Below are 27450 nucleotides of genomic sequence, written 5' to 3'. Positions count from 1 at the left end.
ATGCTGAAGTTGGAGTTCACGTTCACGTTCTTCTCACAGTAGGTCAAACTTCATGAACATCTGCTACTCAGTGAAGGCATGAACTTTAGCCTTTGTTCAGGCCTAAAGAAGGAAGCAGAGCTTGGTAATCCATCTAAGTCAATAATAAATCAGGGGTTTTGCACAGAGATATTTTCTACACTGGGAAAAATTAGAGCTGTAGTGCCACAGCTTCTGTAGCTTAGAAAACATGGAAGCTGTTGTACACAAAGGAAGTACACTTTTGTCATTGACTTGATGGGTCTAAACAATAGTGAGGTAAAGATCTCAGTATTAAAAAATGCAGTCAGAATACTTCTTTAGATTTGAGATTAAAACAAAAAAAAAAAACCTCTCCAAGTAAATTGCCTTAACCCTTCTGCACAGTCATTTACACTTGTTCAAATGGATATAAAATGTAAAAAAAAAAGAAAAATCTGTTTTCCCTTGTGTAACACTGAGTAAATGTTTTAAATTTTAAGGAAATTCAGGTTTAACTTTATACCCACTAAAGAAAAATAGTGCACAATTGGCATTTGAAGTAAGTCCTTTGCTATTGAATAGTTAACTTAAGATAATGGAGTATCTTGAAAAGAAAAAATAGCTACTTCACTACTGAAATAAGATCAGTGTTTAGCCCACACAGGCCATAATCCTGATTCATCTACCCTGAATATCAATGTGCTTTATATTACAACATTTACAAAATTTAACTTTCTGTATTTAACTGCAGCTTTAAGACTTTTTCTGCAAACTGGCTTGTTCAGGCAATATATGTGCAACTGTCATTATCTGCTGGTTTATAATGAAGTGTTAGATGGGAAGGTATTAAGAGAAACTGAAATATTTCAATACAATGGGTGTAAGAAACTAATATAATTTTAATTCATTTTATTAATACTTAGAATGATGAACTTCTCTTTTTAGAGTTTTGCAAGCTAAAAAAGCACATTGTTACCCTGTGGAATATCTAGGAAATAAGGGGGTTGTTATTATCATGAACAGTGGAAAAATGCATCTCAGTGGTACCAGTCTACCCTAAAATCTTACCACAGAGCTAGAATATGCACTGAAGAATATCTTGCTTTTAATGCTGGTATGGTTTCTATTGTACTTTGAAAGGTAGGACTCAGGGTGACTGCTGCCCTCTTTAAAAGCTGTAGTATTATTTTCAGCCTTCAGCAGGTGAGATAAAAATAGCAATTTGAGTATCTAAAAGGTCCTGCCATACCTAATTTTTATATGTGCCATTTGGAATTTAATTCAGAGCCTTGGTTTAGACACCTAAACTCTCTGTCATGTAGCTGGAGTCTGATGTAACCATCCATGCAGGCCAGTGCAATCACGTACATGGTTCAGAGCTCCTTCAGGTTGAAATGTCTGAACTGCAGCTCCTTTACAGCTCGAGAACAGCAGCACTGAGAACAGCTTCTGGGAGCCCCAGCTGCTCAGACTCTGCACAACCTTTCTTTCTTAGCAGGAATTGAGGGGCTTCCTCCAAATGTGCAATAATGAGAATTACAGCTTGAACACTTGTCAATGAACTTGTAGTCTTTGGCTTCCTTCTCTTCTGAAGTGGGTTCAAATTAACATTTCCCTCTATCCCTGTACCTGGTGCCTTGGAGGGAGAATAGGGAAAAGGAGATTTGGTAATCCAAAGACTCACATTTGTCCCTTACTTTCTCAGTAAGTACTGTAATAGCTACAAGGAGGAGCAGGAATACCAGACCTTCATGAAAGCAAAGCACAAATATATTTAAGGATCATGGGCCCATCTCTGCGTGCACTAACACATATCACTAGATCATGACCCTCACTGGATTTTGGTTGAATTGATTTTAGTGAACTGGTATCTCTGGATCCCAGTAAGGTTCTGACATGAGCCAGGCTGAAATTCCTTAGCTCTTTTAAGACTAAGCACTTCTAGATAAAATTTATTTTTAGGTAGTTTTTCCTCTTCTTAAATGATGGATCTTTTCCAACTCATTTGAAGTGTACTTACTGAACTGTTGCTAATATTAATATTTACAGTTTTCATTATTTAAATTAATGAAATGAACCAAAGAAAATCTGATTTATGTGTTTTAATAAATTATATATATTGTAATTATATCTCTCTTTCGGCTTAAGCTGTAAAAAAAGCAATGCATTTTTAATGACTATCTCTCAAAAGTCAAAAAAAGATACTTAAGAATGGGTTTACCTGAGTACATCTTGTCAGCTTAGAGAGAACCTTTCTGAAGAAAATAATAATGCAAGAGTCCAATTTACTGGGGTGTAGGTGTTTTCTCCCATTAGAGGTTTTATAGTTTTAGTGCATTGAATTTTTTTCATGGCTATGGAAACATAATTCACCATTTGCTTAGTTTAGACTTCTTAGAGATACTATAGATGGTTGTGCTTCTAAGAAAAAAGCTGTTTCACTTCAAACAGAAATTAATAAACTTGTTATACAGGAATTGCTAAATGAGTTGCTGTAGTCTTTTAGGCATGCCAGACCTAATGGCCATAATGATGTCTTTCAGACTTAAAATATGAAGGTCTTACTTCTAAAGAAATCTAGATAGAACTTGAGCACCCAAATCCAAAATAATGAAATGAGAATTAGGCACCTACCTCCTTTAGTCTAGACTCTTGGGAAATTATTGCTATAATTGTTTATGGATTTCTTTAAATGACAAGTATTAATGAAAAGGCTTCATTACATCCCCGTCACCAATTGAACAGTCAGGACTGTTAGCAATAAATAGCATTTTATCTTTCTATCATAAATTTCAGAGTTATCTTTATAGGAAGTTTGCTAGTATTTTTTCCTGTTATACAACATATTTTTAATTCACCTCAGTCGTTCACTTGAGTTATTGAAATATGTGTATATTTGAGCTGTGGTATATATTTGAAATATGTGTCTGAGTAAAATAAAACGATACATTTGCTATCTTTGTGATAGCATTGCTCACATAATGTTCATTTATATTGTCTCAATATTAGATAAGTGCACAAAAAACTTATTTACTTTTGTATCATATTACTGTCTCTGAGCTGATTTACATTGCAGAAAGGGGGGATATTAATTTTTCTGACAGGTTTAGGCTGCACTGGTATGCAACTTCAGGGATATACAAACAAAAGGTTTTAGCTGCCAGGGAATGTTGTTGTATATACAGCAGTCTTGCTTTTGGAAGGTTCTAGTGTTACTGGATTTCATTTTGTATTGGACATCATTATACTTCTTGCAAGTCTTGCCTAATTTATATTTTCTAGAATAAAACTGTCTCTTGTGCTTTCTCACTCCTTTGAAATTTTTCCAGGTTATTCGCTAATTAAAATATCCAGCTTTTTATGCTAAAAGATAAATAAGTTCCGTATGACTTATTCTTTGGACAAGTTAAGGAAAGAAGTTTAATCTCTCCTTTTCTGTTGTTGTAAGTCAATTATTTGCCTGCAGTGTCCGGCCTTCTCCAAAAGGGCTGTCTTCCTTGCTATTATTTATCTATAAACATATGCACCAGTTGTGCATATGTTAAATACATATTTATAAACTATTTCTATAGCTAAACTGATAATTTATATCATATGTATATTTTACAGACCCCATGCTCTGTAAGGTGTAAAACGTTGTTCAAGTTATTTAAATAGAGAAATACTGTATTTTTCTAGATGTGAAGTTGCAGAAAATCCCTGTCCAGACTAGTTTGCAATCTAAATGGGCAAGACAGATAAATTCTATAGAAGGTTTGCCATGCAAGTAAAGTAAATGATGTGGCAACATCAAGTACAGTTTTTCTCCTCTTTTCTCTGATTTCATTGTTTTGCGAGGAATACAGAGATAACTTTGGTACACTGTTGCAATTTCCACGTATATAAAACACTGCAGCATCTACTCTTTTAAGTTGAATTGCGTTGTTTGGAGTTTTAATGACCCTTTTGTGTGTCTCCTCAAAATTACCATTGCTTCTTTTTGAATGCACAAAGAAAAACACTTCAGGTGTTTTGTAACAAAATACTTCTCTGCATAACAGCTTATCTTAACTATAAAAATCTAAGAAAACAGCTGAGCTGTTGGGCAGAAAGGGGCAGAAGAGAAGAAAAACAGTATGATGAGGCTTGTGCCAAAAGGTGTAGATTAGTATGCATTTTGAGAAAAGAACGTGGCACTGCAGACATTGCTGTGGATGTGATGCACATGAATTTTCCCTGGTTACTCTCATTTTATTTGTGGATGGAATTAAAAAAAAAGGCATATGGGGGTAAGACAAAGGCTTAGTGACGCTACTGCTAATGCTATGTGGGAGTCACTTTGGCCAGGAGTCAGAAAAGATTTGTACAGGCTGCAACACTGACATAGAACTGTGTCTTGAGTGCCTGGCTTCAGAGGGGAAACAAGTTTGAAGCTCAGCATTAGTCTCCCCATGCAGCAGCACCTCATGAGAGAACTGATGACACAGAGGAATACACTGTGTTTTGTGAATTTAGATCTATGGATTCAGATGGATGTCAGAAATCTGAATTAAGATATTCCTACTTGGTTAGATACCCAGACCTCTTTCAGAAAGTTTTTTCTATTTTAGCTTACTGGTAGAAAGTTGGAGGATCTGAAAAACTGTTCTCATCAATAATAATTATTTCAAGTGAGAGAGAATAAATCTCAGAGTTCAGTGCAAGCTGGATGGAAAGATGATGACTGTTGTATGAAAATAACTGTTCTAAGGGAGGAAAAACAAGAAAGATTTTCAGAATTCCATAAGCAGTCTACTGAATTTCTAGAAGGAAGGGATCAAGATAATAAAGGAAAAAAATCATTATGCCTACTAAAATTTTTGAAGACCTTTGATCAAGTAGGAGGTACCAGGATATAAGTACTTCATAATGTTAGAATGGAACAATGAATGACAGTTATGAATCACTGATTTTGAGAGTGTGCATATTTCTGTGGGCCAGAACAACGTTTGCTTTTTAGGAGAGATGTATGTATAGATGCCTAGTAAAATCAAAACAGTAATGCCAAGACACAGCAGTCTGTTTACAAATGTTGCTGTAACATTGTGGTTTATAGTAACATTATCCATTTGGATACTTAACTACAATGCATAATGATTAAAGTAATTTTTCTCAGATACTAAGGCTGTGAAATAGGAATAGAAAATACTTTGTGGAAATTTAACTAAGAAGTTATACACAGCTTAATAGTTTCTATATTAATCATCTGTCTATTTTTAATTTCCTAGCCTTCGGGCAAAGAAGCAGTCAGTATGGTCTTCTGAACCGTAGCTATAAGTATGATCTCTTTAAGAATCTTGCAAAACTCAAAAGTTAGGAAAATCTTGGATTTACTTGCAATCTGTCAGAAATTGTTGCTTTGCCTTTGTACAGTGTTTTTGATACAATGCTATTTCTTGTGACTTGTGCCCTGATTTCATTTGCTACCACAAGGCATCTTTTGTTTCAAACAAAACCTTGCGGTTAATTTTCTGCTAGGTCTTTTCATGAAAAAGGAAGGTCACGGCTTACAGCATTTGCATTGTCACTGCAAAGGACTGTACAAACTGTTCCATGGACCAGGATGTTTCTGTGATTAATTTAACACTTGCTACATGCTTTTTAAAGTAATATTTTCCTTTCTACAATTTCAGTACTCTGTGTGTTATTTAGACACTTATGTAAGATACAAGTCACTTTGAGGATGAATTGCAAAGTTCTCATTCATTATTCATCCCTAATTAACATGAAGTTAAGATCAAGTTTAAAGACAGGTTGAAATACTTAAGAGTGTTTTTTACAATTGGTACTAACATAAATTTTGTAGTTAAATGGTATGGCATTTAAATAAGATTTTGGTTTAATGCATTCTCATCTACAATTATCAGTACCAAGTATCAATGCAGATTTTTGCTTACTGCTTACCCACATAGTTCTTTGTATCTTAAATATTTTAGTATGTGGGCATGATACAGTTATTTGACATTTTACAATTTGTCCTTTGTTTGCATGCAGCGAGGAGTTATGGGCGAAGACGAGGTAATTCACTTCTGTTTGTTACAGTACAATTAATTCTGATCTGTTACTGATCATTATGATTAAATAATCCAGAATGTTGATTTTAAATGTTTATCTTCATGTTGTCTCAGTTCGGGGAAGATGGAGAGTGTGAGGAAGGAGTGCAGTCTGGATTGTTATGATCATTGATCTCTTAGAGTTTGAATTACAAATCCTTTAATCAGTTAAAAATTCTAATTCTAATCATAATTTAGTTCATGCTAATGGCTACTGCTTGCAGTCATTGTCCCCTTTAAAAGTATACAGTTTACTAGTTGTCCTTCTAACTCATCTCCTTTTGCTTCTGTAGAGGCGGTAGTGTGCAGAGTAAAAACTAAAAGCCTTTCATGAACTTAGCAAGAAATCTAGTAGACTGCTCTTAGAAATAGCAAACAGATCTTCATAGTGTAAGCCAGTACATGTTCACTGACATTGGAAAAGCTATACTGGTTTTACTATACCAGGATGTGACCTACAGTTGCTATAAACACCATGTAAAACATGCAGAAAAAAACCAAGATCTTTGGTAGTTTGCAGTACTCACCACGTACACACCAGTTCATGTGTCTGTTTGGATCTCTGCATTGATTCATAACTGAATTATTGCTTGGTAGCCATAATGTAGAGAGGAATGATCTTGTAGATCATGACCAAAGGATGTAACAGTACAATTGTTTTGACAATTCCTGGCAGATTCTGCTTACTTTTTCACTGTTGTAAAACAAAAAGAAACAAGTGTGTAGAAGAGTATATAATTTTTATTCCCAGTCATCAGAAGAAATGTGAAAGCCTATTGAAATGTGAAAGCAAATTACCTTTTTGCTTTCTTTGGTCTGAGAGACTTCATTTAACAGTGAAGAGGATGGAGAAGAAAGTATTAGGGGTCATATAAACCATATTACTCTAAAAGTGTTGATCCATTGTCCTCCATGTAATCTTAGGTCTCTGAGAAGCTAGAGTGCTTTTGGTAAACCTTTACCCACATTAAAGTAAAACTGAGCTGTGTGGTATCACTTCAGAATGTGTTCTCATGATTTTATTTATAAAGAATAATTGTTCTTAGATTTTAACAATGGTCTGTGGGTACAAAATAAATTATTCTGAGTATTATTCTTTGACTGTTTTTCCCCCATATACTTATCTGTATTGTAAGTTGGAATTGTTGAAGAAGTACTTCTTATAAATGAAGCTAAATTATAGTCCCTTTAGATTTAAGATGTTAAGATTAACTCCCATATATTAGTGAAAAGTCCTAAGATTTCCACTTTGCAGTTTCCTTCAGGTTCTTGCAATATAAGTCTTATTTCTTCCATTATCCCCTTTTTCGTGTCACTGTCGCTATGATAACAGCTCCATCTTCTCCATCATTCACATTAGCAATGCAGAAATTTGTTGTTGTATCTCCCTTCTTGGTTGTGCAACCAAATATTATTCATACACATCTTTAAGATCTGATCATTCTTACTAGTCTTCATAACTGAAATTCATATCCACATTACTCAGCTGGAACAGTCTTCATAGCATGACCTTCTTCCTCTTACGCCTAAGTGGTTGGTTTACAAGAAGAATTTGCCTGACTGCTTCTTCCAGTTGTGTTAGCCTTGTTTCTCCCTTGCTTCCTCACTTTTCTGCCCCATTGAGCACCATCAGGGATGCCATCACTTGCACCCTGCTAGTTATTCCCAAACATCCTATCCCCAATCTTAATGAAAAGGGAAGAATCCTGCTCCATCTTTCTGCATTTGCTGTACTCATCTCCATCATATGCCTGCTGAAGACATAGATATGCCATCATAAAAATGATGTAGTTTACAGTCTTTGTTATTTGGTACAGTCCCTGTAGTCCTGATTTTATTTTGTGCTCCTCATGACATTTTATGATGTTTTGTTGTTTTATGTCGTCCTATGTTTTCATTCAGTATTTTTGATGAGACACAACATCAGGGGCAATAGGCATCACCATAACATAGGTTATTGGTCATAGTGGTTGCTGTCTGTTCTCCAGCCTTGTCTTTAAGCACCTGTTTCTCAGGTGGTCTTCTGGAAGTGAGGGCTTCCATAATGCTCTCACGCTTAGCTGGTCGGCATTGGGTCTGCAGGTGTTCCTACCAGGCTTTCCTGGCACTGTTCCCCTGAGTGGGGAGAAGAATTAGGAGACTGCAGAATTGCTTACAGCTAAAGTACTGCAGACTCAGCTGTCAGGGACCTACCTACTGCTCCTGCCTATGGATTTGCCAGTGAGTGAATCTGGAATAAATTGGCTATTTGAGACAGAAAACTAACTTGCTTCCCAGAAACGTGATAGGTTGTTTTTTGGTTTGGTTTTCTTGCTTCTTTTGGGAAAGCAGTTGAATTATTAATAATTATTTTTTAAATAAGTGAGAAACAAGGAAAATTGCATTTTAGAAGAAATGGTGATGTGGGCTATGTGTTTTGCATCATGAAATTGTTTCTTTTTCGTCTTTTTTCAGTTAACAGACTGACTTCTGAATTTGAAACTGTCATTAATCTTTATGTTGCTGATCTAAAGCAATGAAAGACTGAATAAGCTAAGATGAATATCCTGGCCTTCCAAATTTTTCTTTTTGTCGTTCTTTAAAATTTGTGAGAATGAAATAGGGAGGAAATACGTGGGGCAGAATTACCACGTTTTTACTTCCCTCTGCCCTCTATATGTCTGTTTTGATCAGATTGCATTTGCAAAGCCATCCTGTGAACTTCTCAGATTTTACACTTCCATTTCAGGGTAACTATAATCTCACTGCAGATTACTACGTGTTAGGAACCACCACAAGGCTTCGCTCCAAAACTGTGGTAAATTGAGAGCGGGGAGCATAAATCAGCACTGTGACTCATTTTTCAAGTGTTACATTTTGCACACGTTTTAAAATTATTTATTTTCTTAGAAATTAAATCTATCCTTGTGTTATCAGCATCAGATACCTTTAGAAGAGAAACATACCTGTTTGAAACTTGTTACTGTGCCCATGATTTTTCTGTCTCCCTTTGTTCAATTAAAATGTAAGATTTTTAGACATGCAGTAGTCATTCAGGTGGAGGAAGTTACCACTTAACTTGAAGCTAAACCAAAGGCAGACTAATGAAACTCACTTAAGCAGGCAATAATATTTTTCTCTTCATGAGACCCTTTATTTAAAACCAAATTACCACCTTCCTACTGGATGCAGCAGAGTAACTACAATATAATGTAGTATGAAGTATTACACTTAGAGTGAGGTCAGCTTGCAATCTTGAAATTCCTTTTTGAAGTTTAATACATCTTTCATTTTCTTAATTTTTCTTAAAACTAATATGTACTTCTCTAATACCTTGGTATTTTCATTTTGACTTTCCAGACTGCTATTTCCCCATTCCCTAAAATTACATAACGATGTACTGCCACAAAATTGTTTTAATGTATATTATTATCTTTTCTTTTTAAGGCCGTTCTTCCCTCTTCCCAATAGATGATGGTTTGCTGGATGATGGTCACAGTGATCAAGTTGGAGTCTTGAATTCACCTACCTGCTATTCAGCTCATCAGAATGGAGAACGAATTGAGCGTTTTTCTCGGAAAGTGTTTGTTGGGGGTCTTCCGCCAGATATTGATGAAGGTGAGCTGCCTGAAAACTGAGCAGACTAAGTTTGGAGGGAGAGACAAAGAGAGATCTGGAAAAACCCGAATGAAGTAGTGGAAATAATCCACTCAGCAAAATAATGTTATGATGTAAAAGGCTACAGCTATATGTTCTTTGAGAGTTAATGAGTGTGTTGAGCTTAATATCATCTCTTCTGGCTTTGAGATGATTCAGTTGTTTCTGATTCTGCACTTGCAGATTGTGGAGTTCCATGTGATGCATGGAATTTGTGCTCCTGCTTATCTTGCATACTCCTTTCAAATACATCTTAGCCGTCCTCTATGCCTGCTTTATTCTGTATTCATAGAAAGCTTCCCTTTGTAAATGAATTTCATATTCTATTTTACTACTACCTAAAGATCTCAGCAGTGGTATAGAAGGGTTAATATTATTCCTGTTCAGAAACAGAGAAACTAAGGCAGAGGAAGGTCAAGTGGCAGAGTGCTCTGATGCATTGAGCACAAAGGTGTTACCACAGAAGCTCAGACTGTTCAGCAATGCAGTTGGAATTGCTTTGTATCATAGTGCTGATTGGTAGTAATCGTGCTGTTTAATATTCGGGTTCTCCTGTGCAGACAGATGTAAATTACATGCTAGCTTTGTAATGTAAACAGAAGTCCCTTTACAAGGTTCATTGTAATCCTAGAGTAACTTGCAAACCAAATAGGCTGACTGTGTTTAATTAACTTTCAGACATGGAAGGACCATATTTTGGTTCCATCTTTATTGAGATGCTCTGTTACAATGTACTAAGGGATCTATTTTAATACGCTTCAGCACAGTTGCCTCTAATACAAATGCTAAAGAAGAACACGTGGAAATACATTTTCTTTCTTTCCTGCCTGTTTATATGCTGATGGTAGATAGAACTGAGAGAAATGATGGAGCATGTTTGTGTTTGAGTTACTGCTTTTGTATATAGTTTAAGATATTTTTTCCTCATGGCCAAGGCTCTTCCAGTCAATAACAGGAAGAGTAGAAAGACATCACAAAGTTGTGCAAGGGGCATAGTAAATCTCATAACAGGACTATTCATGCTTGTGTTAGAAGCACCTTTACATAGACATTTTTAAGTTTCTGTATCTGATACATGCATAGTCTGGAAACTGCTAATGTGTTAATTTTGATAGTACTTGGTATATGAATACCTACTTGCAAAACTCTGACTGTACTAAATCACTAAACAATAAATTGATTTGATTACATTCAAACCAGATTCTGAATTAAGGAAAGTACCACACAAGTTTTCACCACTGCCTTCAGTTGCTAATATGATTCTGAAGTGCTGCTGTTATTAAGTAATAACAAACAAATATAAGCTTAAAATCACCAGAAATACATTGTGTGAATATTAACTCTTCGAAAGATGTGTCTATTTAAGTTTTTTGTTCATGAAAGTTATAAATTTTGTTCTTTCTTTTCCTCGAAATGTCAGCCTTTGCTAGAAACAAAGGTCTTTGCTTGATAGTTCTTTTTCATTGAGTTATGTCATTAATTTTAACTATTGTACCTGGTTTTAGATGAAATTACTGCTAGCTTCAGAAGATTTGGGCCTTTGGTAGTAGACTGGCCTCACAAAGCAGAGAGCAAGTCCTATTTTCCACCAAAAGGTAAGAGAGTTGGAATGTTTTGACCTGTCACTGAGTGCAAATCTTACTCTGGGTAATTGTCTCATTTTTTTTCCAGTCCCTGTGAACAGTTAATATGTCATTGCATTGCAGGTTCAGACATGGTTCCTTTACATACCAAGTCTAAAACCTGTTGTTTTGGTATTGTGCCTGATCAGATCAGCATTAAGTAGTTGCATGTGCCACAACTCTGTATTTGCATTTGTCTAGTTTCCAAAACTGAAATTTGATCAATTTTTGTAAGACTAAATCTTTAATAAAAATTTTCCTAGGAAGTTAAAGACAGGATTCAGAACAGTGCATTTGGGTACCTGATCAAGATAATCAAATATTATGCTTCTTTCACTTCTAGGATGTGAAATCTGATTGAAGCACTAGTCTTTCTTGATAAATGATTAAATATTGATATTTAACAATTTCTAGTGTTGCTGTTAGACTAGACTTTTTAGTGTCACAAAGTGTTGGAAAAAACATTATGTAGATTAAGTAATTAAATTATGTAGCATATCTCTCTACATGTACAATCATGTATTGTTACATATAAAATAAATGCAAAGGTCTGATCCGGATATGAAAGCAATGCAAATGTTAGTGATTTTTTTGTAGAGACTGTAGCAATTCATTCCTTCCGTGGAAGTGACAGAAGGGTAGGTATAGTTCCTTTGTAAACTGATTCTTCATTTGTCTGAGCATCTATACTGGGGGAAAAACAGGATTATTATCCCCGATGGGTTCTCTAAAGAGTGGGAAATAGAATTGAAATTACTTGAATAGCATTTATGAATGCTACATGGAAATTCTAAGACAAACAAAGAGACTTTTGACTTTTTTGATTGTTAGCCTGACACACAAAACTACTGTCAAGTTAAATTTGATTATCTTATGGAGTGCATTTTTCTTCATAAATTACCAAGAGAAATTCCCAAGGAACTCTTTAAGGAAGATGCATCTCACAGAGTCTGTGATGAATATATAGAAGATGGAAGATGTAATATATTCTTACCTGAAAGGAATGGATTCTGGCATTCGTTTCCAAGGAGATAGTCCTGTCTCAGCATCTGAACATCTTAAGGATATATTTCTAGACTTCCTCATTTAATAAAGCTTTTTTATTTAGTTGGGTTATTTTTAGTTATCACCTTAAGAAAAAAATTAAAATAAATCTATATTGTAAGCAGAACTTCTTAAAGGCAGAGGATAAAAATGGAAGAACTTCAGTGCGTTGATCTAATTAATTCAGGAAACACTTGCAAACTAAGCGCTAAATTGATTTCCCATGATTAACTGACTTATTTGAAATTTAATGGTGCTTACTGTTCTTCAGTCTTAAAACTTAAGCCTAATTTTCAGTTTGCTGCATTACTCTTTTTTTTTTTTTTGTAATGTAGCCTAACACAGTTAAATTACAGTATAGTTTTCTCTTTGTAAATACACTGGACACATTTAACTGCTGACTATTATCGTGTATATATCTGTTTTCTTCAATGCCATACATATGACCCATGATTATTTTGTAGAAGAATTCCTTAAAAATTTGTCTGTCTTTACTACTACTTGAGTGTACAGGCAAGAACCATGTATACATATATTTAATAAGATGTCTGAAACTGCTAAGGATAGGCAAAATAATTACCAGTTGAGAAATATATACTATATTAGTTTTTATTGTTTTCAGTCTCCATTTTCTAATTTGTCACTCCACAATTAATCAATTCAGTGTTTGTATTTTTCTTTGTTCAGTCTTGTTAGAGATTTGCCATAGTATTACTTTCCAAAGACATCTCAGAATTATCCCATTCTGGACAGATTCACAGAAGTCTTCTCTGCAGTGCAGAGATACAGCCTGTTTGATTTTTTTATTATTTTATTTTTTTTACTGTTGTTCAGTTTTCCAGGCTGCAGTTCCTTCCAGGCTCTCTGCTTACAGAAGGTCCTGAGGGAAGGCCAAGTTCATAATAAGTGTTTCCTTGCTGAAAGAAATGCAAGTAGTGTCTTAATCCATCAAGGCTGCCTCCTGAGAAACACCAACTGCTTGTTCTTAAGTAATTATATTTTGTATTGGTTCACCAGAAAATTAGACCCAAAGAAAATAGGATTTTTTAAAATTTCACACTGATCTTACAAGGAGACTCTGTTCTGAAAAAAAAATTCTGTTGAACTCAAAGTACAAAGTCTATGATCTGCCAACTGTAATGGAGAATTCCTTCCTTTCTGACTTGCAACTGTTTATCATAACTCATGTTATTACGTAGTTGGCAAACACACTTACTTATGAAACAATACACATGTCCAAAGTAACTTGCTGGATTGAGGACTCCTTGTGATAATGAAGCTCTCAAAGAAATGGTGCCATGAGGATATGCAAATCTAAAGAAGGCCTTTCAAAACGTGTCCGGTTGTTTGTGTCCTCTGTACTATTTTAGTCTGTATCAAAGAGAAGATAATCTGATTTAAACAGGACAGTGTCCCCAGCCTTTTCTCATTGTTTTTTTCTGCTGCCTTGTATCACAGCAGTTGTGTGGTAGCTTTTTTCAATATTTTTAACTTGCAATTCAGAGCTGACTGAAAAAATTAGGTTGAAAATGTATTTTTCTTGTTTAAGAAGCAAAACCCCAGGTCTGTGCAAGTTCTGTTAAACTTGTTACCAGCTAATTTGATCACACTGGGTAGGATCAAACTCTGGATTCGGGCAAGTAACTGTAGGTGTCTTCATGTGTGATTAGTGCCTAAGCTTCCTTTAATCAATGGGAATCTGGCCAGTACAGCCAGTGGAGTACAGAGGGCTATTCAGGTCACTGTAACATAAGCACATCGAGCTTCATTCGTTTACCCAGGCTGACTAACTACACAGGTATCATAAATGTGACACAGCACCACGTTTTTTCACTTATAGTGTATTTTAGAGTTAATTCTCCATCAAAGGTGACTAAATGGAAAAATGAAAGATTTGTTTTAAAGATTTAATTAATGTGGTGATGAGACCCCTTTAAGGAGGAATAGGTGAGATGTGTCCTTCACAAATTTGAACTATTCCCATTGTCATGTCGATCCATTGTCTGTATTAACCTGCATTTTACACTTGATTTTTTTTCTGATTTAAGCTAAGATGCAGCATTCTCAAGGCAAGAATTGCCATTTAGTCTTCTCTGAGAAGAGCCTGTCAGAACAGTAGAGGAACCAACCACAGAACAAAACACTGCTATAATGACTGACATGGGCAGCACCATGCTGGCTTGCACTAATTTTCTCAACATCCCCTCTAAGCTACTAGTGTCAGGAGTTAGCTGGCGGTTGATAGAGCTGATCTCTCATTTCTACAGAGTGTGCATAGCAGAAGTGTCCTTTCTCCTTTTGGTAAATTTCCATATTACTGTGAAATAAAGAAATTTTCTTCCTTTCTCAGAAAATAATGTGAATCTAGTCTAGAATGCTTTGCTTTTGATTTGTTCTTTATATAATAAATACAAGAAAAAAAGAAGTGGGCTGATTTGGTAGTACAGCTACAAACTTACCTGATGGACCAAATAAAAAAATACATAATTTCTTGGTCTTGTTTTATTAAAAGAAATGTCAGCTCATGACTATAACCACTGCAGTATCTTTAGGTATTAGGGAACGTAGCTCTAAAGCTAGTTATCTTCAGAAAGATTTATTTATTATTTAAGGTAATTTTCTAAGGATGAGTATGTTACCAAAGTTACCTACACTGATTGCCTTTGAAAATAGGAGTATTAGTAATAGTTTCAGTGTTATGCAGAGGAATGTAGTCAAGTGATAAACACTAACAGGGTTACCTAGACCTCAACTCCACAGGAGATATAAATTCTGGTAGAGATGCACATGAACAACAAATTTTTATAAAACTGTTTCATTTAATACTTTTCACCTTGTGAAATATGGACAGAACATACAATCTTTGTTTCTCGGTCTGTAATACCCGAAATGTACATATCACCCAAAGGTATGAAGTAGATTCCTTTGAAAAACCTATTAGAGTAGCTTTGCTTTTCCATTGTAAACATGCTTAAATGGCTATTGGGTGTGAAGCTGTTCAAGTTAAATGACTGTGTTACCCCCAAAAAACAAGAAACTAGGGAGTTAAAGTGTTTTGTAGTACAGTAGAACACCTCATACTCTTCACGCTACCTCCCCAGCATGTTTCAGTGTGACACGTACTTTCTATCACATGTGGTAGTTGTAGTTCACAAAAAGAGTAGTTAGGTACCTTTTTAATCACATATGGCTTTTACTGCTATTCTGGCTTTTCAGATGTTAAACATCCCCAATAATTCATGGGTTATGGATGTTGAGGTGAAAAAAATTCCAATTAAAAAAATATTGAGAAACAGAAATGGGTAAGAATAATATTTGTGACATGCAGTTGTTGGCATGTGGTAGCCATAGTAACGAGAATAGCCCTAATTTATGTTTTCTAAATGAAATATGGAAGATAAGAGTGTAATTTCCCTTTGCAGGCACTTTCTAGCTAATGTATGTAGGGTGGTGTCCTGTGTAACCAGTGTTCTTCAGAGAAGTCGATGGCTAATTTATAATCAGGCAAGTGATGGAGAGTAGGTTGTATGCAGACTGTGCAAGTCTAGGGTTCTTTGGGAGGGATTGTCTCTCTCTGTATATGGCAATAGAATCATTAAGGTTGGAAAAAGCCCCTAAGATCATCAAGTCCAGCCATTAACATAACACTGCCAGGTCCACCACTAACCCTAAACACCACATTACCTGTATTCTGAACACTTCCAGGGAGAGTGATTCTAGTGCTTGTACATCCAGTAAAGAAATTTTTCCTAATGCCCAATCTAAACCTCCCCTGGCACAACTTGAGGGTGTTTCCTCTTGTCTTATCATTTGTTACCTGGGAGAAAAGATGATTCTACCCCCTGACTACAGTCTCCTTTCAGGTAGTTGTAGAGCAACAAGGTCCTCCCCAAGCCTCCATTTCTCCAGGCTAAACACCCCCAGCTCCCTCAACTGCTCCTCATCAGACTTGTGCTCCCGACCCTTCACCAGCTCTGTTGCCATTCTCTGGACTCACTCCAGCACCTCAATGTCCTCCTTGTAGTGAGGGGCCCAGAACTGGACACAGGACTTGAGGTTTGGCCTCCTTGTCAAGTACAGAGGGACAATCACTGCTCCGGTCCCTCTGGCAACATGGTTTCTGATACAAACCAGGATGCCACTGGCCTTCTTGGCCCCCTGGGCACTCTGCTAGCTCATGTTTAGCTGGCTGTCAAACAGCACCCCCAGGTCCTTTTCCACTGGGCAGCTTTCCAGCCACTCTTCTACCCAGCCTGTAGTGCTGCCTGGGGTTGTTGTGACCCAAGTGCAGGAGCCAGTACTTGGCCTTGTTGAACTTCATACCATTGGCCTAGGCCTATTGATCCAGGCCCTTGATTTGCTTTAGGATAAGAACTGATGGAAAACCAGCATCTGGCAAAATCTTACTTTGTATGTCTGATCCCTTAGTCAGTACCATGTTCAATTAACACTCGCTTTGATTAATCCAGTTTTTGCACTCCCCTCGTTCTTCTACTGAGCTCTGCATTCAAACAGGAATGTGTGTGCCTGCCTTTCGCCCAAGTAAAGACACTTACATGGGTCTGATCTCACCCATGCCAGTCTGCACGTGCCCTCATTCAGTGAATGAGTTTTGCATGAGTAATATGTGGATTTAAAATTTTAAGATATGTAGCGAAAGATATCCTCATTAAATGGATTTTGAATCTAAATATTACTAATTAAGTTTAAGCTAAAGAGGTTGTCACTAAAAAAATTGCTACGAAATGAAGAATAGACTTTACTAGGAAATGCTTCAGCCCAAGCCCAGATTTTCCCTATGACATGTTTTTTAAGAAACTAAATAAGATTTACATAAAAATATAGAATACATAAAACCCTGTAATGCGTCCCTTGTAGGTAGCTCAGATGGGACTGTTATAAGGGGTAAGAAATGAGCTACAAGTTATTAAAAAGACCAGAATAGACTTTACAGCTTTTTCCTTAAATCCTACTTTTTCCCCCATACATTTAAAATCAACTGTGCATTTGTTTCTCAAATCTCACATTGGTAAGGCATTGATTCATTAGTGGTCTCCGAGATACGCACCCCACCATTTTTACCTTGGTGACCTGTAGTGTCTGGTTGCAGTAAGAAATGGCTGGTGGTTAACTGCCTTCTCTCAGAAATAGAGCATCATTTCCATAAGGCTTGCTAAATGTACCCATGTTCTGTTTTCCCAAGCCCAGTTGCTTCAGCGTTTATTTTGCCATCCAAGTAGTAAAATATAACCTTGTGTGAAAATTCCATACTTGGTAGCAATCTCAGAAGGAAATGTGATTTATGGTCCTTTAAAAGTTTGGTTTAGAATACAACTCTAATTGTGCTATTGGGTGTTTGTAAAGTAACAGATTTAGTATATATCATATTGTAATGTTAAAGTATTCTAACGTGAGGTTCTTTGCGTGTCTGACAGTTTGTTTTTACTGTAGCATTAAATAAGCATTTTAATGCCTATTTTTGTAGTGTTTGGAAGGCTTACTGGGTCACTTATGTAATAAAGTACTTTGATCTAATCTCTAGAATAGAGATTAGTCCTTTGTGCCAAGTCGGATTTTCATTGTATAATGTTCATTGCAGCCAATGAATATGTTCAGCCTAGACTTCAGTACATGATAGAGCAGACATATTTGCTTTGATTTGGTTATTAGTCTCTTCTGACAATTTTTTACAGATAGAAGTTCTGTTTAATTATGGCAAGGTAGTACATAGTTAAGATGACTGATAAGGAAGACTTGTTTTGACTTTGTTTTACTTTTGTATGGAAAAGTCACTGGCAAAGATGATTATGTAAAATAAAGATAAAATATATCAGTCGGTTTGGCTTTTTTTCCAGGTTATGCATTCCTCCTGTTCCAAGAAGAGAGTTCAGTTCAGGCCCTGATTGACGCCTGCATTGAAGAAGACGGAAAGCTCTATCTGTGTGTTTCCAGCCCTACTATCAAGGACAAGCCAGTGAGTGCACAGTGGATGGCCTGCAGGCTATAGCTGCCATCTGTCTAAAGCTGCATTGGAAATCATGGCGAGGAAAATAATCAAAAGTAAACTACTGTTGGCAGAGCTCAACATCTGGAACATGTGAATTATTTTAAAGTTGTAGTGTTTTGAATTAATGAGATTAAAACAGAGCACCTAGACATGCTAAAGTAATGAGGTTATGACTGTTTGACAGTTACATAGGCTGATGAACATAAATCCATGTTGCAGTGAAATTTAAAGTAGGATACTGTTTTCTTTCTCAATTTAATAGGTTCAGATACGTCCCTGGAATCTAAGTGATAGTGACTTCGTGATGGATGGTTCACAACCACTTGATCCTCGAAAAACAATTTTTGTTGGAGGAGTCCCTAGACCATTGAGAGCCGGTGAGTATAATCTGTGGCAATTTTTAAAAGTAGGAAATCATTGGAAATAATTTGACCCGTGCATGCTTTATGTATGGATAGATATATACATATAGAAATAGAACACTGTCATGATGGTTATAACCGCACTACAGTATTTGTGTATTCTTATTTCGCTACTGTTTTTGTCTGGCTTCAGCCATAAATCACAGTTCATCATTGAGATTTACTGGAAACTGTTACCTGTCTAAAGCTGTAGAAAAAATTTTCATCATATTAGCAAAACTGTAGTGTAAAGTATGTCACGAAAAACATAAAGAGTTTGTTTTTAAAATAATGCTACAGAAGCATCTCTGCCCTGCTCCATGACTGTTTGGAGCTTTGTTTGTACCTGCTTGTCATTGTGCGTTAGCTACTCTTTTACTGCTGTCAGGTTGCAGTTACTCTTAGTGCACTCAAAACCACAGGTGATGGAGTACTTGAACGAGTAGGAATAGAGGAGAAAGGGAAGAAGTTCAGAGAGCTAACACAATCTGTGTGGCACAACACTGTATGAAATTGCGGGGCTCTTTCTAGACTCTTGCCGGAGATGTGAAGGAAAAAATAAATGTTTCTGTAGCAGTGGAATGGTTGATCTACAACCTGGACAGTCTGTATTTTGAGATTGGCTGCAGTAGCCTTTTACAGTGTTTTAGGTGGCTTTCTAGTAAGTAGGTTGCAGTGAATGTTGGAAGTAGAAGCATAGCACGCAGTGGTTCAAACCCCATTTTTTATTAGAACGACTCCTGGATTTCATTAGTCTTTCGGAGTTTGTAATGCATTTTATTCTTAGAGAAAGATGAGCTTTTAGATGGAAGATGTAGGAAAACCAAGAAGCAATTGTGCAAATTTAGTATATAAAGGATCTTAAAATTTTTCTATCTTGGACCTGCAATGCTCAAACTTTTCTGTTATTTTACTTTTAGGACTCTACTTTCAGTTGTAGTATGAACTCTGTAAATGAGCATAAACGCAGTATGTTCAAACTGCAGATTAATTTTTCTTTAAATTTAGTTCAGTGCTCCAGATTACTGTGCTGAATGTCTGTTAGAAGTTAAATGGATGAATTCTTCTGCTTAGCTTTTGAATGCGTTGTGTATGGGAAAATGAAACTTTTATGGCATTGTGAAATAGGAATAATGAATTCACTAAAGCAGTAAAACTTTAAGAGACTCTTCAAATATTGAACATCAGTAACTTCTGACACCTTTAATACAGAGGATACTAATTCTGAAAAAACAGTATTTTCCACCTGAATGAATTGCAGAACTGATTTCAGTATAATCTGGCAATCAGATTATAAATTTAAATTTTTTATTTCTCTGAATTTCTGTATGTGTGGTAAGTGTAGCACTGTAGAAATAATCAGGCCCTGTTGGCTGGTGAAAAGACACTAACTACATCTTTAAATTCAAGTAGGACATAGAGCATTAGGACAGCCAGAGAACATGTACCAAGGAATCGGTGGCATGTGGATCTATTTTATACAACTGATATTCTCTGCCTGCCCAAAAAATCTTTTGCTGTAATCCCCTGAAGAAAACTGCCCTGGAATTCCAGTTCCAGGTTGTCAAGGACTTACAGTTCCATCGTTCCTTGGATGTATGTACCCACAGCATGAAAGATCTGTCTGCTGAATATTTAATAGCTTATTTAATACTTTTTATGTTGTTATTACTGTTACACTTGCTATTGCAAAATTAATAATTAAAATTAACTTTTCTGGTATTTTTAAACATGAGCATATTAAGTTTGTACTGTAAGAACAGTTTAAATGAACACTCTTCCATTTCTTAATAGTGGAATTGGCCATGATCATGGACCGTCTCTATGGTGGAGTTTGTTACGCAGGAATTGATACTGACCCTGAGCTGAAATACCCAAAAGGTGCTGGACGTGTTGCTTTTTCCAATCAGCAGAGTTACATTGCTGCCATCAGTGCTCGGTTTGTTCAACTTCAGCATGGCGATATTGATAAACGAGTAAGTTACGCAAAAATTGAAAAAAAAAAAAAGACTAATGACCTATAAAGAAATTTCTCAGAGTGTGGTAACATTGCATTTGATTGGCTTTCGTACCATCTTCTACATCTCTTGTAACATTCACGTAACTCCACTACTTTCAAGAGTATGCTGTGAATGCCCCAAACGAACAACGTGCTTTCCACAGAGCAGTAGCTTGTTCCTTTGACATGTGTTGGACCATATGTTCTTCCCATTCTGGAGTTCCTGATTTTGCTGTGTATGGGCAAAGGGATTGAAAGTCTTTCTCTCCCTTGTTCTAATGAAACCAAATACTGTGATAATTCGTCTGTCATTCATAGGAAACTCTAGTATTCATCGGCTTCAAATTAGCTTTATATTTGCAGCTTCCCTTAATTGCAGCCATAATTGTCAGTGCTCAGAAAGTTGATAAAGCTCAACGCCTAAAATACAAAATGCCTTATTCTTTCTGAGAGTCTTCTTAGTATTTACCAATGCACATTTCTGTTTGCTTATTGCTAGCTAAAGCAAAACTGACTTACATTGAGAAGACTAGTCAACTTTACTACTCCTAATTAAAACTATAAGAGTATCAAAGAAAATTGGCATCTAAATTATGTCAGTTTTAAGGGTCACTAGTTTTGATGTCAAGAACTGCAAAGGTAGTCTGGCATTAATAGGTGTTCTTAAAAAAAATAAGGTCTTAAAGGAGGAAGGATTTAGTAAGTAAAGTAGTTCAAGGTCCAGTCTCCTCTACAGATCAAAGACATGGGAAAAAGAAAGTAGTGCAGTTAACTGAAGTCTGCTCTAGGGATGCAGCATGTGCTTCTTTTTTTTCAGATAGGCAGAATAATACAGCTTTTACATGTGTGTTTCAAATATTGCTTGCCTTGTGAGCTGAAGTCTCCAAACATGCTCCTTCCCAGAGGATGAGTGGGTCTGGATGTGGGCAGTGAAGTAGGCTTCATGTTAAGATGTAATGGCTGTATTTTGGTTGTGGAATTGCTGTCCTTGTGACTTGCAGCTGACATTGACTAATAGCTTTACCTTTTGGATAGTTATGTAACAGAAAAAATGGCCTTTGTACTCTGTCTGTGTGACAGGAAATAAAACTGTTACTCATCTTGCATTTGAGTATTTGGAAAAAATGGGAGTAAGGACCAGAATCCAGAACTCCTTCTAAACAATGCTAATTGGGTCATTTAGCTTCAGAATTGGGTATTTTTTAGTGTGTTTCAGGAACTCTCTGAAGGGCATTTGGCCGTGAAGTCACCTGATTTTAAAACTGAGATGCGGACGGTTGGGTCCCATCCAGACTAGTTCACCCCCAAACATGGGAGGCATGGACTTGAAATGTGTAAACTAGGGGACACTTTTATCTTGGTTTTCCTCTTCCCATGGGAGTGTCCTTTGTGGTAGAGAAGTATATGGTAGACTGGCAGTGCCATCTTGTAGGAGAAAGGAAGGCATGAACCTGACTCTGAAGGCTGCACTTCCATGTATGTTTTTTTGTTGTTTTGGGTTTCTTATGATAGGTCAGCAGAGATCTTAAGGGCTCTTGGGATGCTGAGGAAGCATCTGAAATGGCAGTGCTTGCTGTTTGCAGAGAAAGGGATGTAGCTTGTTAATCTGTGATATAACGTTGCAATTTTTAAAGGGGAGATGGACTGCAGGCCTCTTGGAGCCTGGAGTGGAGGAAAAAAACCCTATAGATCTACCCCAAATACTAGATATGAAAAATGCAACATTTGACTTATATCCATTGAGACTTAATTTATAAAAACAGTACTCAATTAATTTCTTCAATCACTATTACAAAAAAACCAGCCCCCCAGACAAACAAACAAAACACCTACAAATCAAAAAACACCAAGTATAGTTAGTATCTGTAGATAGCTGTTCATGGGCTGGAGAGTTTGGGGGGAGAAGTAAGGAATATCTAGGCTTTCTCTTTAAAGATCTGAATTCGCACAGTTTCTTTTTCTGATGTAATTTATTTTCTTTCTTTAGCTCTTTTCTAATACTTGAAAATTAATTTTTTGACCCAAGCGTTCTTTTAAATCTTGAATTTCTGCATTTTTGTTAGTGTTCTCTTTTTTTCTTATTTTAAATTTCTGTGCTACTTTTGAGGGGTATTGGAAAATACAGCAGTGCCAAATCTTAAGAGTTATAATAAATTTGTCTTTAAACACCATGATGGGGAGGGTTTATTAACTTCTTTTTTTATTTAAGAGGGGTTTTAGTCTTTATTTTTTAATCATCTAACTAAATCATACAGTCAGACCTTATTTATATAATTTTATATATTAATTACCACGAAGTTATTTGTGTTACTGAGGAGCAATAGAGAAGAGCTTCTTTTTAGGGAACACTTTGAATCTTAGCTGTTTCTGAAAGTGTGAAAAAAGCTTTTTTCAGAAATAGGTTTTTCCTCCATGGAGTTTTTACACTAATGTCTTTTCAGGCTCTGAAAATATTCTGAAATCAGTATTGCTGCTGATTTAGAGATGAGCAAATAGTTCATATAAATCTTTAAGACTGATTTTGTAAATGAAGAAGATAGTCCTACTTTGGGTACTCTCTTCCCGCGAGATGTTTATGTATGCTGGCCAGGAAGGTATATATTTCACTGAAGTCCTAGAAGACAGGCTGTTCTACCCTTTACCTCAGCATAGCCTTTCTGTACCAGTTATATCCAGTTTCGGTAGGTCTGCTGTCCTTCTACATTGTTTTCATAGCCAGTTTTATCTCTGTAAAAGTCTTTTTTCACTGCTAAATTTTGTGGTTCACCTGTTTATCCTTCTGAACTTCAGTTCAAAGAATTTGTAGCTTTTTTTTTTTTTGCACATACCTTTTCCTGCCTTAATTGGAAATCTTAGTGTCACAGTCACTTGACAGACATGGTCTGTGATCTTAACTTCTTCCTTACCTAAGTTCTCTCCACTCCTTTTGATGTGTAGATATATTTAGTTTCTCTAACAGATGTTTTTCTTCAGTAAAGTGCTCCTCATCCTGTTTTATCATATATGAAAGCTTAGCTCCAAATATTTCTTTGAAACTCGTTTGGAGTTTCAACTCCAAGCAGTTCCTTAAAATTTTTTTAACTTTCATATGCCAGCAGTCTGCATCCACTTCACGTAATACTTCCATTCCCCAGAGTGTTTCTCTAATATATTCTAAATCATCTTTGTACCAATCTTGGTGCATTAGTGCACTGAAGCTTGAAATATATGCTGCTTCATGTTTTCAGTAATTCTGAACCACGAACACAGTTACTGCATAAGGTACCTGTTTATAGGAAAGTTTGAGTGTAATTTGTGATAAGGCAGGTCGTTTTAGTGAAATAAGAAGTAGATCTCATACTGAATATAGATTACTGGAAGAAGCATACTCTGTTTGACATTTCTAATATGGCCTCTACTTCTGAAGACTGCTTGGCTGTCAGACTTCAGGGTGGGTAGCGGTATGTGTAAATTTTTTCTCTGGAGATAAAATGAAAAAAAGTAGCATTTAAAAGTTCTTAATATTTCAGACATGCAGTCGATGTCTAAATGTAGTGTTCTTCTTAGGTATCAGTATCTACAAAAAAAATCTCTTGCATCAGTGAGGAAAATATGGAAGACAACAATACATTCCTTAATGATGGAGTCAACTAATTTTGTGTTTTATTATGAAGTTCTTCTTCCTGTCTGATCGCAGCCTGTAGCAGCTCAGTTACGCAAAGTCAAAACGCAAATTTACCACTGGACTCCTGCCACTTTTCCACTCTGGCAGTCAGATGAGTTTGGGAGAGAGAAGCTGTGTAAGACAGGTGTTTGTAGCAGTCTGTAGACTTGGAAAGTGGTCTTTTAACAAATATTTTCAGAAATACATCGAATACAAATTTCTGTACGTCTCAAAACCACAAAAAGGGAAAATAACAGATTACCAAAATTGGTAGGTCAAAATCTGACCATATATTAAAAATAGGGAGTGAATTTACAGAGAACAGCACTGCTATAACATCTGTATTACAGCATGAAGGAAATACTTTTAATTTGCACACAGAAGTAGTACATGCAGAGGCATTTTTTGTTAAAAGATTCTACATTACAGGGCTACAGTCTCATGTGTTCAGTTATTTTTTTGCTAAACAGTATAGAATTGGATGTTTTGTTGAGGTGCACTTGGGAGCTGATGAGATTAGTTGGGAGACCTTTTAGCTGGTTTGGGTTTTTTTCTACACATACTTTGATATTATCATTTGCAAAGAACACTCTCCCAAAATAAACTAAAGGATGTTTCTGAAGTAGCTATTTATTACATATGCAGTGTACTTCTAAAGATCTGCATTGAAGTGTTCTGCAGTACAGTTAATCTGTAGCTAATACATGATAATGAGTAATAACTGATAAGTTAGATTAAGGCTTTAATATGACTGATTTCAGATTTCTGGTTTGGGTTTGGGGGTTTTTTTAAACCAGAGGAAGATGAATGGCCTCATACAACTTCAAGTAGATCCAGTTATTAACTGGAATTGTTCCTGTTTCACTCCAACAGGTGGAGGTAAAGCCATACGTGTTGGATGACCAGATGTGTGACGAGTGCCAGGGTGCGCGGTGCGGTGGGAAGTTTGCTCCTTTCTTTTGTGCCAATGTCACTTGCCTGCAGTATTACTGTGAGTTTTGTTGGGCAAATATCCACTCTCGTGCAGGACGTGAATTCCATAAGCCATTGGTAAAGGAGGGGGCTGACCGCCCACGTCAGATCCACTTCCGCTGGAATTAAACATGGTGAACCAGCATCTACATAAGGAGAGAAGGGTGCATGTGGCTTACTGTGTTTGAAGATACTGACATGCAGAAGAAATAAGTGCATTCTTCTGCTTTTCACCCCAGCTATCAATACATGCATCTTTATCAGCAGCCAAAACACTACAAGCCTCTTGTTTTTCACCAAAACCCTACATCTCAGGCTTACTAATTTTTGTGATATTTTCATGTTAAAATAAAATGTTTTTTTGTATTTTCTCCAAGTTATTTTTATATGTAAAGTTAAAACTAGATATGAGAATGTTTTTGCGTAGGGGCACACAGTCTGCTGCTATATTTAGTGGGTGAAGCGTGCACTTATTTCTAAACATGGGTTTTTAACTTCAAGATCTGCCCCAGTAATTTACCAAAGGTAGCAAAATAGTGAAGATGGAATATGTCTGCTACAAAAAGCTTATTTTTATTGTTGTTGCTATTTTCAGTGTATACATAAACTAAAAATTAGGGTTGATTTTTTGCTCTCCATTTTGACTTGCAAGAAATAATACCTCAAGATAATCTGATTTATTAGCTATTTTTAAACATTTTTAATCACAAGCTGTATTAGCTTTGCTGCTATATAGGTGTTATGTGTAATGCCACCTATTAATACGGGATTGAAACGTTTAAGACACACTGCATTACAAATTAAATGCAGGCAGCACAATATGGCCTAAACTGCCATAGTTTTAGAATGTGAAAAAATTGCATGTTTACTTACCTGTATACACCATATGCATGCACTAGTACTATTAATTAACAAGAGGTGATTTATTGCAAATGTTCAAAAAAGGCTCTCTTGAAACTAGGTAGCATGAGCAAATTTACAAAATTTCTTACAAAAAACAAACTTGCATGCATTATTGTGACTGAAGTAAAAAAATGTCCTACATGTGTACAATATGCAAATTAGTTTTAGACTAGAAAGTGCAGCCATTTTGTGACCTGGTCAGTAGTGGAATTCAATTTTATGCAGACTGGATGTAATATTGTAATCCCTGTGCAATTTTGTGATGTGTGCTTCTACTTAATGTGGCGTGATGTAGTATAGATACAAGTTTGAGTAAAAAGCTAGCATTTAAAAAGTTCTTTTAAGCCCCCTTGATTGTTCATGGTTAAGATTTCCTCTACAAACCAAAGATGGCCAGCACACTGCTAACCAGTCACCAAATGTGAAACCCATGACAAATGCATACAAAACTAGGCCTATATGAGAATGCGTAATGCTTTAGAAATTAAATCCTAAGTAAAGTCAAAATGGAGAAGGTGTAATATACAGACGGCTAGTTGCATAACAAACTAAATTTTACCTTTAAGACAACAGTGAAATTCGGCTTAAAAAAGCCTTGCTTACATGTTTGACCTGTGTGCATTGTGGTCTTCTGTCAAACCGGGGTCACTGTTGCATGAGTGCAAGTAGCTACTTGACAGTCAAGGATAGTCTTTTTATTTTAATGAAGGAGTTCTACTAATGACATTGCTTGCAGGTTTTGAAAAATAAATGTAGTTAGGACAGAGGCAATATTTAACTGAACACTAAAAGAAAATCTTAGCAGTGTTTTTGTCTATCTCAGAGCATTTTTAATGCAACTAGCCCCTACTTTTTAATGGAACAAACAGTTATTCTGCAGCCTAAGCAAACACTCAGCAGTAAATGCTGTAATGCAGAATTAAGAGCCTGATGCTAGAGTTGAAATTACAAGGGTATTGTTCTTTGCAATCCCTTGGGACAATCCTTCATGTAAGCAAAGTGTTGATCTTATGTTGGTTGTCTACAGTGTGCTTTTTTGTACTGTACAATATGTGGTTCATGTCTAACTGCTGTTTTATTGTGGCTGTGGTTCAAGTTTTTAATGTTTAAAGTTGATGCTGTTTTAAGAAGAGCTTTTTACTAATTTATTTG

General features: G+C 36.1%; 1 protein-coding gene across 6 annotated transcripts in view; it reads left to right on the top strand.

Moving 5' to 3' along the window:
* The window catches only part of CPEB2 (cytoplasmic polyadenylation element binding protein 2), a 54284-nt gene that overhangs the window by 25014 nt on the left and 1820 nt on the right, over positions 1-27450 (top strand). For 4 of the 6 annotated variants that reach the window (XM_017824531.1, XM_017824534.1, XM_017824535.1 and 1 more), the window contains 7 exons: positions 6013-6036; positions 9498-9668; positions 11213-11302; positions 18229-18347; positions 18643-18757; positions 20576-20757; positions 25297-27450. The exon at positions 25297-27450 is cut by the window's right edge and continues 1820 nt beyond it. In XM_017824531.1, the coding sequence (XP_017680020.1) occupies positions 6013-6036; positions 9498-9668; positions 11213-11302; positions 18229-18347; positions 18643-18757; positions 20576-20757; positions 25297-25524 (929 nt within the window). In that variant the 3' untranslated portion in view covers positions 25525-27450. The remainder of the gene's footprint in view (positions 1-6012; positions 6037-9497; positions 9669-11212; positions 11303-18228; positions 18348-18642; positions 18758-20575; positions 20758-25296) is intronic. The other 2 variants (XM_017824533.1, XM_017824532.1) reach the window with 2 other exon arrangements.

The sequence above is a fragment of the Lepidothrix coronata genome, unplaced genomic scaffold, assembly GCF_001604755.1.
Source record: "Lepidothrix coronata isolate B3197 unplaced genomic scaffold, Lepidothrix_coronata-1.0 Scaffold111, whole genome shotgun sequence".
NCBI classification, from domain to species: Eukaryota; Metazoa; Chordata; class Aves; order Passeriformes; family Pipridae; genus Lepidothrix; species Lepidothrix coronata.
This window is presented reverse-complemented; position numbering and strand designations above follow the sequence as displayed.